We start from the raw sequence: 15951 nt of genomic DNA, 5'->3' as shown, positions 1-15951 counted from the left end.
CTTTTAAAGTCAAACTAATTTATTCATTAACAATTAACAACAAGATAATTCATTCTCAAAAAGGTTATTTTTAAAAATTCATCCGTCATTCCAAAAGTTTAAAGATAAAAATTATTTGCTACTTAGGACATGTTTGGAAGTGATTTTAAAATTATTAAGATCACTTTTTTCTTCTTGTTTTGTAAAACCATTATAAAACATGTTTTTAATTCTTCAAAACTAATATGAAGATTATATTTAAAAGTCTAAAATTTGATATTAAATTAATTTTGTGTGATTAAAAGCGTGTCTTTAAGTGGTCTTAAAATTGATAAAAGTGATTTAATAATTTTACAATCACTTCAAAACATACATTTAATTTAATTTTTTAAAATGTTTCAGTACTGTTAATAATAATATGAAGTTCAATATTCAAATATTTTATCATTGTGAAAGACATATAATATAATGTCTTAATCAATTAAGTTCATGCTATCAAACAAATCATTAAAAAAGACATTAAGATGAATTTTAAAACTAGGTTAAATATCTAAATTTAAAGTATTTAAAAATAAAAGCACAAAAAAAGATATATAAAAAATAATAATAATAATTTCAAAACTTGGATCCATTTTCATTCTTCAGCCTCAAACCCATGAGCGCAGGTCAAACGGGATCTGTCCTTTTCCTCGAAAACGCGTAATTCCTAATTTTCATTATTTTCCTGCCTAAATTTATAATTTCGTATAAATTTATTAAATTAGATTTATATTATTTTAATTTAAATTTTTCAATAATATCTAATAAGTGTCGAACTTTTAATTTTATATTTAATAATTTATTATGTATCTTTTAAAATTAAAAAATCTTTATAAATAAAATTGAAAGTTTAAAGTTGCATTTGTCATAAAATTTACATTTATATTTAATAGGTGAATCATTTTTTTTAAGATGTTACTGACTTATAAAACACAAATTAAAATTTAGAGATCTATTATTAACACTTTTAATTTAAAAAATTCAGAAGCTTATTAGATACTTTTGAATTCAAACAACAAATAAATTCAAAACCTAAAAGTTTTGTTTAATATGGAGGATCAAACTTCTTACCCTCTAGAATGGAAGATCATATCGATTACCACTAAGCTACGTTCACTTTGATAAAAAAATTTGTAAAAAAAATTTCTTTCGAAGAATGAAACTATTGATTTCTTTTTTTGAAAAAAAAAATCAATCAATGAACATTGTAGGACTAAAAGAATTGATTTTTAGGAAAAAAATCATTTTAGTTCCTAAGTTTTAGGTATAGTTTTTATTTAGTCCATACGTTTCAAAATATTACACATTTAGTCCTTAAGTTTTGCTTCAATTCGGTCCCTATGTTTCAAGATTCACTTTTAACCTCAATTATTTACTAAATACTCATTTTCTACCATTAGTGTTAATTCATGTTAATAAATTAAAAAATTACAATTAATTAAGTTCCACTATTTTTTTATCACATTTAAAATTTCACTTCATAATTATTTTTAATTAACTAATAGAAATTGACGTTAATGATTGAAAGTGAATATTTAATGAAAAATTGAAAAAAACGGTAGAATCTTGAAACCTAACGACCAAAATGAAACAGAACTCAAATCTCGAACGTAAATTTAGAAAATTTTGAAATTTATGGACTAAAATAAAATAAAATTTAAGGACTAAATGTATAATATTTTAAAATATGAGGATTAAATAGAAACTAGATCTAAAACTCAGGACAAAAAAATTGTATTTTTTTCCTGATTTTTATTATGCAATAATAGACAAAATTTAAAAAGAAAAAAAGAAAAAAGAAAAAAAATGTAGCTGGTCAGCACTGACTTCCGATGTTTCTCAGCAGCAACATCCAAAACAAATAACAAATCGGACTTGGTCCCCCGCGATTTATTTTTACTATTTTATTAATTCTGTTCATCATTTTCTTTTTTTTAATTTCTTTCCTATAATACCCATTTTTATCCTTCCATTTTTCCAGCTCAAATCATTTCCTTTCACTGTTCATGGATTCTTCCACTTTTGTTTCCTCCATTGCCATAACAACAACAATCCGGTACTTCCTCTTCTTCTCTCTTCCTTTTTTTCTCATATAATTTTTTTGTCCTTCTTTATTCCTCAATTATCCTCATTGTTTTTCATTTGTTTTCTTCAAATCTTTGATTTGACTCGATTTTTTCAAATTGATGATGATAATGATGCTAATTTCATAGCTCCGATCTAGATCTCTTACTTACATCCTTCGATTTGTTGTAGTTTTTTGTTTAATTTGAAAATGAATTGAGAATCCCTAATTTCTTCGATTTAGGGATTGATTTGGTTGATTTTGTTTTTTTGTTTTTGTTCGTTTTCTTAGGGTTTCGTGATTTGATGATGTTATTGATGAGACTTAATTTGTGAGTTTGGGAGAGAGACCGTGAAGGTCCGAGTGGAAGTGCGATTCTTTGTTTCATGGGCAATACCTGCCGTGGATCTTTCAAAGGGAATATATTTCAGGGCTACAGCCAGCCCGAGGACAGCTCAACCCCAAATTCTAAGCGCAATACCAACAGTTCTGCTGATCATTCCCCTTCCAGCATCAATTCTCACAATCTAATTTCTCAAGAGTTTGCTAAAGAAAACAAAACCAAATCAAAGGATAACGATTGTAATCCAACCTTCTTAAGCCCCACAAAGAAAGACTACACAATGAGGAAAAGCGCCGAGAACCAAGCGTATTATGTTTTGGGTCATAAGACTGCTAACATTCGAGATCTCTATACGCTCGGTCGGAAGTTGGGACAAGGACAGTTTGGAACTACTTATTTATGCACTGAGATTACTACTGGCATTGAGTATGCTTGTAAGTCTATTTCCAAGAGGAAGTTGATTGCGAAGGAGGATGTCGAGGACGTTCGACGGGAGATTCAGATCATGCACCATTTGGCTGGTCATAAGAATATTGTAACCATCAAGGGTGCTTATGAAGATTCTTTGTATGTTCATATTGTTATGGAGCTTTGTAGTGGCGGTGAGTTGTTCGATAGGATCATCCAGAGGGGACATTACAGTGAGAGAAAAGCTGCAGAGTTAACCAGGATTATTGTTGGTGTTGTTGAGACTTGCCATTCGCTTGGAGTCATGCATAGAGATTTGAAGCCAGAAAATTTCTTGTTGGTTAATAAGGATGATGACTTCTCTCTTAAAGCTATTGATTTTGGCCTCTCTGTTTTCTTCAAACCAGGTGAAAAGAAAGTGAAGTAGTTGCTCTGTTTCCTTCTGGGTTTTATTTTATTGATGAATCAAATATCTTATTAGATATATGGTTCAGCAATATTGGCTCCTTAATTCTGTTTATTGCATGTAGTAACTATTCTCATCCTCACAGTAAAATGATGTAGTAACTAATCATCATCCTCATTAATCATCGGTGGCATATCGGATAAGTCATATGATAATCCCCACAATGAGTTAGAAAACATATGAATTGAAATATTCAGCTTCTTTAAGGAAAAGGATTGAGATTCTCGGAATAAACCTATGCATTATGCAGAACAAGAGAAGTAGGAATGCTGCAGTAGATCAAAAGGAGGTAATTCCTGATCCTTGACTAAAAGATGCTGAATATTTCAACAGATTGAACATCCATACTTCAATGCTACAAGATTAGCTTACTTGACTTGAGCTTATTTTTCTTCTATTCACATTTATTCAATCATTGCATGAAAGTGTTTTTTGTTGCTGATATGCACTTAATTACTTTAGGTCAAATCTTCACTGATGTTGTCGGAAGCCCATATTATGTTGCTCCTGAGGTACTTCTCAAGCACTATGGACCGGCAGCGGATGTGTGGACTGCAGGGGTTATATTGTATATATTGCTAAGTGGCGTGCCTCCATTTTGGGCAGGTACTCGTAGCTTTCAAAAAAAAAAAAAAACTTTACTAAGAACCTAAATGAGTTGTTGCCTATTGGTTGACAAATTGGGGCACTGGGTGGTAAGGGCATCCGGGTCCTCGGTATCGATTATTTGGAATGGTTGGTTAATAAGGAAACCCTTGGTATCTCTAGGAAGTAGTGTCAAGGGTTGAGATATCTCTCTAGGCACTAGTGGGGTGGGGTCCAATACCATGGTTATAAAAAGAGGTAAATGAACAAGTTGTTGTGTCTGGTTGCTTAATAGTTGTTTTCTCCCTCTTCTGCACACTCAGAAACTCAACAAGGAATATTTGATGCGGTGCTTAAGGGACATATCGACTTCGACTCAGACCCTTGGCCCCTGATATCTGACAGTGCAAAGGATCTAATAAGAAAGATGCTATGTTCCCGACCATCAGATCGTTTGACTGCACATGAAGTATTATGTACGTTTACTTTTCTACATTTCTTAAGTTTTTATGAATGTAGAAGTAAAAGACTTGTAATGAATTGAATTAAAAGGTAGTCCTTGTGGTTTATAATTAGAATTCAGTTCTTATGGTTTGATAAAAACTCGCATCAAATCATAGAGACTGTTTATGGGGTTTTATCAAACCATAAGGACTAAACTCTAACTTTTAAAACCATAATTTTAACTTTCTCCAAATAATCAGGGACTAAATTTCTAATTTAACCTAGAAAAAATAAGTTTCTTTGTAGGTCTTTAATACTTTTTTCCACATTAGGGTAGCTGTATGGTAGTCCCATGTTGGGTATTCTTGGTTGCTGAGTCCCTAGTGGGTATTCTTGGTTGCTGAGTCCCTATAATAACCAAGCGTTTTTACATTGTTTTAGATGACTTCAGATGCTCCTCTCTGATGTGTATTTTCGTCACAATATAATCCAATCTAAGGTCGACAACACCAAATAGTATCCTTTTTAATGAGAAAAAATAAACAAATAGAGAATCCTTTTAACATCTCTTGAATTTTCTGACAGAACTAGGCTTAACTAGTCATCCTCTCATACATCATAGCTATTACGTGTATTTCTTCATTAATCAAATTTCATTTCGGTATACATTTTTAGTTAAGAATATTTAAACCTGAAAAATTATGGCTTTGTTTTTGCAAATTGGGTAATTGCATTATTGTTCTTATTATACGAAGTCTGACCAGATCATTATACCTTCATAATCTTTACAGGCCACCCTTGGATTTGCGAAAATGGAGTTGCTCCTGATAGGGCTCTTGATCCAGCTGTACTTTCTCGACTAAAACAATTTTCTGCGATGAATAAGTTAAAGAAGATGGCATTACGAGTAAGTGTATCAACATGCCTTTTGCCTAGGTGGGAGAACTAAAGTCGAACACCCGTTTAAATGTTATTTTCCAAGTTTGCATAGAAAATCTTCTAATTGGAAAAGCTTAATGCATGCTTGCACTCACCCACACTGTTGGCTTAAACTATACTGATGTCTATAATCTGCATTGTTTGTACCATTAGGTGATTGCCGAAAGCCTTTCTGAAGAGGAGATTGCTGGCCTAAGAGAAATGTTTACAGCTATGGATACTGATAATAGTGGTGCAATTACATTTGATGAGCTCAAAGCTGGTTTGAGAAGATATGGTTCGACCTTGAAAGATATTGAAATACGTGACCTGATGGATGCGGTAATTTTTTTTGCATGTCTTGTGGATGATTTACATTTCTTTTGCACGAGCATATTTTCTTTTCACTGTCACCGATTAAATAGACATTGTTATCCCGATCACCTTATTAAAAAAAATCAGGTTTAGACAAGCTACGTCTCTTTTACCTTGTGCTATTTGGTTCGAGAAATTTCATCTTCATAGCATTCACAACTTAATTCCTTGAGATGTACCAGTCACATTCCTAGTATAAATCAAAGCTCGAGTATCTTTTTATGGAGAGGAACTTTCAATGCACATGTGGATAGGATATAGTTGCAGTAGGAAGACTAAATGTCATGGGGCAACAATATAGTTAGTGGAACTAATTATTTTGTTCTTAATAGCCACTAGAATTGTGGGGAATATATCTGTGGGATGATTGAAAGGAGCATAGTTCACAAATATACCTCTAGTTCATGTCCTTTTTGTTATTCTTCTTTTTAAATAGACTGTGCACGCTCCAAGTCCTAGACTTGGGACACATCAAAGGTTTTCCTTATTAGACTAACCTAAAGATTCAAACACGCAACCTCTAGGTAGGTGTTACTCACAGACCACAAGACTTGGTAGATTTTGGTTGTCATTTCACTCTATCACTTGTTGTAGAGACTGTATAGACATAGAAATCTTGTCGATTTAATGTTTCTTTTTAGGCCTCTATTTCTAATGCTCTTGTAACTATTTGCTTGGTCCCTTGCTTGGAGTATATGGCTTCCTTTTGTGAGCTTTTTTGTATGCTTGTATATTTTTTTCATTTTCTCTCATATATGTATGTGAAGAGAGAATTTAGTCCGTTCTTTTGGCTGGGTTTCAATCCTAGAATTTACCTTCTTTATATTGCAAGAAGAGACTACTTCAAGTTTCCGAAATTAATTTGTTTGTACGATTAACTTTGTTGAATTTTCTTCGGAATCTGAATGGCTTTTATGCTCGCTAGTCGCTGAACCCCTCTAAATTTTACTTCAATTTCTTTCAGGCTGATATTGACAATAGTGGAACTATCGATTATGGAGAATTTATTGCTGCAACCATTCATCTCAACAAACTAGAGCGTGAAGAACACCTCGTCGCAGCATTTCGATACTTTGACAAAGATGGAAGTGGTTACATCACAGTTGATGAGCTGCAGCAAGCTTGTGCAGAACATAATATGACCGATGTATACCTTGATGACATAATCAGAGAAGTCGATCAAGATAATGTAAGTCTCACAACTTTATTAGAGAATCATGTTCTTGGTATTTCTCTATTAGAAATAGATTCCAACCGGGTAATGGTTTTGATCATGAGCGTATGATTATCCACCCGGTCTATATCGTAAGATTATACACCGTGAACACCGGGACACTAGGAAGAGTTTGAATTTGCATATAAATTATTGAAGATAAATGAGACGGGGTGATGAACTGGAGAAAGCTGAGAATGGTATAGCATATTAGAGTACCCATCGGACCATTAATAAAGCATAATGCAACTTGGTTTAGTTTCCCTTGCAGAAGATTTATCTGTTAAATGGGCAAACAAAATGAATTGTTTACGACTCTTTCATGTGGATGAAGTGATGAATTTTGTTGTGTAATGCAGGACGGAAGGATTGATTATAGCGAGTTCGTTGCCATGATGCAGAAAGGCAATGCAGGAATTGGAAGACGAACTATGAGAAACAGTTTGAATTTGAGCATGAGAGATGGACCCGGTGCTCTTTAGCTTCCGAACCACGTGCTTGATGTACAGGTACTGATTGCCTTTCAATATTTACTTCTCAGTTTCATTACTTTTTCTCATTACTTTTTCGAGAGATCGGAAGGCCAAGAAAAGTTAATAGAGGTTTCTTTTATGCCATGCCAATCTGGTATTTGTTTGAGATTATCGAGGCTTTCAAGCACACTATTCTACATATAACGACTTGGAATTCTGCAGGTTGTACAGCAGATATAGAGCTGGGGAATTGACACTTCCCGACACGATTGAGCTCCTCTTTCTCCTAGCTTCTAGGATCATTGCCGAGGATTTCTATGGTGAAAACTCAGCTTGAACATCTCTCTAATATTTCCTTCTTTATCGCTGTATAGCCAAAAGATGATGATGTGGTTAGAAATATGAACTCTCCTGAGTGTGTGAAAGTGCAAGAGCTGTTTGAGTTGCTAGGTTCTCTTTTGCATAACGTTTTCTATTGGGGATTATTATCTGTTTGTATAGATACTATCTTCTACCTCTGGCTCAGATTTCATTCCAATATTGTAACTTTTCTCCATTCCTAATTCCATCGAGTTGCCCGTTCCACGAAATCAATAGGCGATGATAGTTTTATTTATGTTCATATATGGTACCAAATCTGACAAACTCCAATCTTATTGCAGCTTGTGAGAATGCTGCTGCCTTTATATATTATAGAATCAACTTGTGATTCATTATACTTGAAAGAAAATCATAATGTATGCAGATTTGTTTATATTTTATAACCATTTTCCCTTCTAAATGAAAACTTATTTAACATTTTATAAACATTTTTTCCTTCTTATATATGGGAGAGGTTTACATACACGTACGGAAGTTTTTTTTTAGTGTAAAATGTTTCCAGTTCATAAATAGTGCTCGCACTACCAAAAGCAAGTGGAACAGTTTTGTCACAAACAAAGCTTCTTGGATTCTATAAGATTTTGTTACTAAATTTGCAAGCAAATGCACACTACAAGTGAGTTCTTTTTGTATATTATACTTCACTCTGTAGAAAGAAAACAAATAGCATACTTATTTCAGAACCAAATTTTTATCCAAAGTCACCTTGAACGTAGTACAAAGCCTACGCGATGGCTACCGAAGGAGTGTCCATCCATTGGTTACCATCTTAAGCAGGAGTCTCATTCGCAATCGATATTTCCTGCATAAGGAAATGTAAGCAATGTCAAACTAAACTAAGCATGTTGGGGGAAAGTGCCAAAGATGACATAAGTTTGTCTTGATTAAAGATCTAAATAAATATGTTTAATTTTTTTAAAAAAATTTCCTTCTACTAAAACTCCCGACTCCTGACCCCACTCTCAGCATTGGCAAAAGAACGATCCAAGAAAAAAAAAAAAGCCCAAAAAAATCCAAGTATTTGGGATATTGGAAGAAACATGGAGCCTAGAAATAAGACTTGCACGACAACAAACCTTAGTCCTATATATGCATTTTGACGTACGAATGTAAACCATCGATGGAAACAAAAAATGCAAATATATCCCAAGACAAACACGTATCAGACCGACCAAATAGCTTAGAGGGTCATTCGATGTATGAAGCGAAAGCATTGAAGGCAGAGCTAATGTGTTCCTTTTCTAGTATATAAACATGAACTCACAAGCACCTAAATTTTGAAGATCATTTGAACATTGTATGAGTAAACTGTTCAGCATATCTAACTGTGAAAACTTGCCTTCAATTTCGCCGTGCCTGAGAACATGCATCTTGATGTAATTGCATGCCCGTGATCGAAAAGCCATCCAACTTCACAGCAAGTATCCACACTGTCTTTACTTTCTTTAAGGGAACACCACAGTTGCTTGGGAAGCAGCTTGAGTTCTGATTCACTTCTCACTGACTTTTGCACGTTGTCAGCCAAAAGTTCTTGTACAACATTCTGCAGTCCATTTTCCAATACATGTTCAACAAGAAATGGAGTTATATTGGGCCCCGCCAGTTAAAGTCATCTTAGCATGGTTACAGTGACACCATAGACTTAATGGATTGAAAAAGAAACTAGCAACGTACCAACAAACAAATAGACTGATTTAGCATTCTTAGAGTTAGATTATAAAGTGGATTAGTTGCTGTACAAACTACAAACTAGTTGATCAGTTGAACATTTTTCCACCAGTTAAAGAAGTAAGGAATAAAACCTAAGCTTAAGATATAACTTGTCACCAATAATTAAACAATAATGAGGTGTGGGCAAATATAACGTGTTCATGAATAGAAATTACAAAATTTGTTGATATTTTCTGAAAAGTCACAGTATCACAGATTTTGTTGATGATGCTAGAAAAGCCTTAAATTTCATACTTATAAGCAAGAACGAGAACAATAAAAAGTAAACTTGACCTCTAAGAATCATATAGAACAGAAAAACAGAAGTTAGATCAACAGAAAAGCATTGGATTAGACATGCAGAAACAAAAAATGGTAGCATTTAACAAAGAACTGACATTTTGGGATAACTTCACCATGCTACAAAAGTAAAAGCAAAGGTCATAGAACTCACAATCTGAGAACCATCAAAACGGGCAACAGAGACAGGACCCTGCCATGTCCCAACCACCTCGGAAGCTTTCAAGGCAGCTGTTGAAGCGAATGTGGAGTCTCGGATGGCACATCCACCAAGCTGTTCTCCATTTCTGAATGGCCCATACCACTGCTCACAGAAGACTCTGATATTCTGCAACACTAGCCGTGTACCTTCAACTCGGACAACCTGAACAACCCTCACACGAGATTCCCGGTCTTGAGGATTAACCAGGCAATGCTCCAACTCCATTAACTTACAAGAACCTCCAACTTCAATAGGCCAGACGACTACATAACATCCACTACGTTGATATGCAAAGGCAGTCACTTCATCATTTGCTCCAATTCCATTTCCAACATTTCTCTCATCAATGCTGTAACGAGTTGCAGCATCGGCTTCACATCCCACTGTAGGAAGTAGCTTTATTGTCTTGTACATGAAAGAGGGCTGCTCTGATTCCGCAAGAGTAGGGCACTGAGTTTGCCAATCGAAAACCTTAACCTCCCATTCTCGATAAGCATCAGGAACAACGGATTCCGGAAGTTCAATTGGCGTTCCTTCAGAAGAAAAATCGGCACCATATCCATCCCACTCGCCAGAGACGTTTTTAGCAAAATCGGACCACCCTTAAAACGAATGAAAACACAAAATCAATCCTCCACATGTTTCCAAATGTCCAAAACTCGAACCAAATTTCGCGTCGAAGATTTATAAGCATGAAAAAAATCACACAACATGGATGGCTTCAGTTAATTAGGAACCAAGCGCAAAAGAATCCAGTCGAACTAACGTTGAAGTCATTCTAATCAGAACTAATTACAAGATGAACACGAAATAAGGAAGTAAAAGAAAAATATTCCAATAATACTTACCACCAGCAGGAGCAGAACTGGAGCTGGGACTTTGAACATGAGCATCGGAAAGAGCAGTTTTAGCAACGACACAAAAGGCCGCCGGAGTAAGAGCCGGAGCGGCGTTTATCCCGATGTTCGAAGACGAACGACGATTACAATGAAGAATACGCTGCGATTGAAGCTGTGAGAAGCAGCGATGGTGTAGAAGTCCCGGAGAAGAAACGATGGAGGACGACAAGGCTCTGTTCTGACAAATAACAGTGCTAGAAGAAGCGAACGCCATTAAAATCCTACAAAAAAAACTTTCAGTAATTGTTGTTTGTAATTCAGATGAAATCTAAGAAAGTCTCCGGTTTCCTCAGCCCCAGCCTCGCCGGAGCAGAAGGGAATCGGAGAATTCTGAAAGGGAGAAGGAGAATCGGCGAAGGCAGCCTGAGAAGAAGAATATATATTTGTAAACAAACGGAGAGGAAAAATAGCTTTGCAAAAATAAAAAATAAAAATGAAGAAAATGCCAAATTGAATTCAATGTCCATGTGAACTGTTTGTGGTGACAAAACGACGTCGTTTCGTTCTATCTGTCAAACCACGTGTTGGACTCGTCTACGTGGCAGTCTGTCAAATGACGTTGGATAGGCCGGCCCAATAAGATTCTGTTTTGGACCCGTCTGGCCCAATAAACTAAAGTTTAAGACTGCTGGGCCCAAAAAGCATCAATTTGGTTGGAAAAATATTTTTGGGTAAAGTTTTAAGGCTGTTTGGATTGAGTTTAAAAAAATGTTTTTCAAAGAGCTCTTTTTTATTTAAATAACTTTTTTTTTTTTAATGAAAACGGATTAAAATATATTTGGAAAGCTATTTTAAATAATTTTTAAAAATTTCAATTTCTTTTAAAATCACTTATTTTCTAAATTAAACACTTGAAAATATATTTCAAACACATCCTTAGTCTATATCTGGAAGTGATTTTGAAATAATTAAAATCAATTTTGTCGTGTTTAAAATTACTTTGAAACATATCTTTAATTACTCAAAATCAATTTAATGTTTAATTTTACACTTTTAAATACATTTTCATACTATTAATAATTATTTTGAATGACTAAAGTATTTTGAGAGTGATTTAAAAAAGTCTAATTATTTAAATGATAAGATGTTAGAAATATTTTCAAATAAAATAAAATATCATTGTTTATTAGTGATAGAGAATGATGGACAACGATATACATCAAAAGTGTTAGTGATAGACACCAATAGATGTCTACAATAACATTTTGCTATATTTGTAAATAAGTTGTCTCTTTTTCCTATATTTGAAAACAACAGTTTTAAAAATGACAACAATGATTTCAACTATTTTAAACCACTCCCAAACATTCCCTTCATTTGATCTCTACGTTTCAAAATATTACACTAACACTCTTTTATTTCATATTTAATTTGTATTTTTTTCTATAAAATTTAAAAATATTAAATTTTTGTTGTTGAGTTTAGAGTTTCTTTTCCATTTAGTTCATTTGTCTTTTAGATTTATACATTTACCTTTACATTTCCTTAAACACTCACTTTTGATCCTTAATATTAATTTCTACAAATTAATTTAAAATAATTATCATTAAATTAGTTTTCACTGTTTTTCTATCATGAAATTAGTTAATAATTTTCATATCATAAATAATTATAGTTAGTTAATTGAAAGTTAATACAAAAAGGAAAATAAAAACTCAAATCGAGGATTAGTGAAAATTTGTGTAAAATACAGAAATTTACGCACCAAATGAAAACTAAATATAAACCTCAACGAAAAAATGTAATAATTTGAAACGTAAAAACTCAATGAAAATTAAACATACACTTTGGAAATAAAAGTATAATATTTTGAAATTTGTAAACCAAATAAAATTCAAAACAAAATATGGGGACTAGATGACCCATTTTTTAAAATTAAGTCTATTTCATTCACATTTTTTACAATGATTTACATTTTTCTTGAGTACAATGATTGAATTCTGAGCCACATTCTAAAAATATAAACAACTTTTTGAAAGCTACTTTTTTTAGTTCTCAAAATTTGACTTGTTTTTTAAATCATTGGTGAAAAGTAGATAACAAATGAAGAATTTTGGAGGTGGAAGGAATGTCTATAGGCTTAATTTTCAAAAACAAAAACTACAAACATAATGATAATCAAATGGGACCTAAACTTTATTTGGTCCATAAACCATGAAAGATGTCTCATATGTCCCAAAAAAAAAAAATTAATTTTGTGCTCATGAACTTTAAAAAATTCAATAGGTCTCAAACGGTCAACTTTGTGTTCAAATGGTCACCTATTCAACATTCTTTTTAAATTCACATACCTACCATACACAAAATGAAAAGTTTAAGGTCCTATTACATATAAAATTTGATTTAAAATCTAATATATTTTAGTTCATTTAAATTTTTTTAATCTGCTGAGAATAGATATTAGGCGCAAAATCGAAAATTTAAGGACTTATTAGATGTTTTAAAACTTTAACAATCTATTGGATACAAAATTAAAAGTTCGAGAATTTATTAAATATCTTATAAGTTTCAAAAATCTTTTCGACACAAATTTAAAAACTCATGAACCAAACTTGTAATTTAATTATCATTAGTATGTAGATTTGAACCTAATTTACTATTATAGTTTTTATGTTCACCTTGTTGAGAATGTCTTATAACTCGCATGTTTGTAAATGTTAACATATTCTATTTATCAATAAAAGTATTATTGAGTATTTTATTCAATAAATTATTATTGATATTGGATTCTGTTATAAAAATCCAATAAACGGATCCATGGCTTTAATATGAATACTTTTAACTTTATGTGGAGGCATAAAAATGGATCAAGTTTTAGTATATAGCCAAAATGGTTTATATGTTGGGTGAGATTGGGTACCTCATCTTGGTGACACTAATGAATGTGACCCACTTTGTATACTGATACAACGATGTGATCCCAAAATCATTTATGTAGAGATATGCGAGGGAGAGTATTCTATACAATGAGTTTGCATAAGGCTAGACCTCCAAATAGTCACTTTTCTTTATAACGACCGTTTACTGTTAAAATTGACTATTTGAAATTCAATGACCTAGGGTAACTCAATCTTAATTATGAGCTAACTATGAACTTCTGTTTATTTGGGATTATTCTTTGATCTGCATAGGTGAGAGTAGTCTAACAGCACTGCTCAATAAACCTTCCATTTTAGGATAAGACTGGATAGATAGCTGAGGACATAGTTCAGCAAGATGAAATTCACTCCTACCTGAAATTAGGGTTAAGAGATAGGTTGTTCTATTTGTTGGGTTTATGTCCTAAAACTCGTGGTTTGTAAACAATAGAACTTATTCTGAAAATTCAATAAGTTGTTATTAAATATATTGCTTATTAGAAATCTAATAAACCTAAAAGAATTGACTATTAACCGAGTACTTGAACTTTATGTGGAAATATAAAAGTAGATCAGATTCGAGTAAATAGGAAAAAATGATCTATAGTATATGAATAAGGTTGGGTGTCTTATTCTGGTAACACTATTGGATGTGGCCTACCCTGTAGTTGTTACAAAGAGTTGTAAAGTGCTACAAACAAAGTGATCTTAATTCGTACATATTATGACATGAGAAGTGGGGGCGTTCTGTGCAAATGAGTTTTGTACAAGATCGGACCACGAAACTAGTCACTCTTACTTTATAATGTTGTTTGCTGTTTAAGACTGACTATTTCAAAGTGATGACCTAGGTAACTTGGCCTTAATCCTGAGCTAGCTATGAACTCCTGTTTGTTCAGGATTATCCTTTGATCTGCAAACTGTGAGAGTAGTCCAACGTCACTGCTCAATAAGCCTTCTATTTTGGGGATAAGACCGGATAAACAACTGGGGACATAGCTCCGCAAGATGGAGTTCACTCATATCTGATTAGGGTTAGTAGAGGTTGTTCCCTTTAAGTGTTGATTCTGGGTCTTGTACAAGAGGCCTCGCCCTCTCATTGGCCCAGGAGGGACTCAATTTATTGATTGAATCACAAATCAATTGTTCATTAGAAGATCAGTGGAACTTAAGGAACAAGAGGGGGGTAAAACAGAGATTCGACCCAACCATTATTACGAACAACCTGTAAAGGGTTAACTTACTAATCATGGTTATATCGAGTGGACATAAGATATTTACAGGGGAGTTCAACTATGGACTTTAGTGGAGTAACCCATTAGTTAACGAATGAGAGTTAATTCGATCTAATGAGTTTAACCAATTAATCTCGGATCGTTGGACCCATGATCTGTAGGTCCGCGAGGTCTCCCTACTAGCTCGTAAATGGATTAGCTCTAGAGTAACGTGATAAATTAATTTGAAACGTTCAAATTAGAATTAAACTAAATTGGAGAATTAATATGTAAATATGATTTAAATATTTGAAAATGGAATTGTGTAAAATTATATTAAATTAATTAGAATTATTTAAATTGTTTAAATAATTATTTATTAATTTTATTAAGAAAATTAAATTATGAAATTAATTTTATAAAATTAATAATATTTTCAATTTTATAAAATAAAATTGATTTATGAAAAGTTGGAAAAGAAGAAAAACACAAAATGGAAAATTGGGGATTTTCCATTACTTCTTCAAGTTACTCATACTAAATCTACATCTTTAAGTCTTCAATTACTCCAAGTAGAACTGCATCTCATGCAGCCATTCTCATTGTATGATGGTTTGCAATATATTGAAGAGATTAAAGTGAATTTAAGGTAATGCAACTGATAGAATTTTGCTGAAAAATTCGTGAGAAGAAGGAGTTCTTCATTGGGTTGCTGTTGTGAGTACCTCTAAGTTCCCTTGATTCTAGCTTATTTTGAGTCCTACAACTCAATCTAGAGTACAAGAAGATAGTAGGAAAGATCTTGGGGTGGTCTACATCAAGATTCAGAGAGATTTGCAGCTCGATACAAGCTTTGAAGAAGTTCTACAAAGGTATGACTTGAAACCCATTTATTTTTGCTATAACATGCTTTAGTTTCTGCGAAAATTAATGAATTAGAGTGCTCATCGATCTTCGTCGCTTCTGCTGCGTGCTACTATGTTCCAACACTATTAAGTACTGATTCCTGGTATTGAACAATGGGGCATCGCCCTCTCATGATCGAGAGGATCTTGGTTTATTAGTTGGACTATAAACTA

General features: G+C 33.1%; 2 protein-coding genes across 2 annotated transcripts; one reads left to right on the top strand and one right to left on the bottom strand.

Annotated features, from left to right (window-relative positions):
• Positions 1-1862: 1862 nt before the first annotated feature.
• Positions 1863-7898, top strand: LOC120078700 (calcium-dependent protein kinase 26). Its single transcript, XM_039032996.2, has 9 exons — positions 1863-2074; positions 2375-3241; positions 3763-3906; positions 4209-4361; positions 5121-5236; positions 5422-5589; positions 6587-6811; positions 7195-7344; positions 7531-7898. Exons 2-8 carry the CDS (start codon positions 2470-2472, stop codon positions 7315-7317), a joined length of 1701 nt encoding a protein of 566 aa, XP_038888924.1. The 5' UTR covers positions 1863-2074; positions 2375-2469; the 3' UTR covers positions 7318-7344; positions 7531-7898.
• A 334-nt stretch (positions 7899-8232) lies between these two features.
• LOC120078701 (glycerol kinase) lies at positions 8233-11258 on the bottom strand. Its single transcript, XM_039032997.2, has 4 exons — positions 10750-11258; positions 9854-10503; positions 9029-9232; positions 8233-8491 (listed from the first exon to the last, which is right to left on the bottom strand). Exons 1-4 carry the CDS (start codon positions 11012-11014, stop codon positions 8459-8461), a joined length of 1152 nt encoding a protein of 383 aa, XP_038888925.1. The 5' UTR covers positions 11015-11258; the 3' UTR covers positions 8233-8458.
• Positions 11259-15951: the final 4693 nt, after the last annotated feature.

The sequence above is a fragment of the Benincasa hispida genome, chromosome 5 (genome assembly GCF_027475165.1).
Source record: "Benincasa hispida cultivar pf3 chromosome 5, pf3_genome.v1.1, whole genome shotgun sequence".
Taxonomy (NCBI): Eukaryota; Viridiplantae; Streptophyta; class Magnoliopsida; order Cucurbitales; family Cucurbitaceae; genus Benincasa; species Benincasa hispida.
This window is presented reverse-complemented; position numbering and strand designations above follow the sequence as displayed.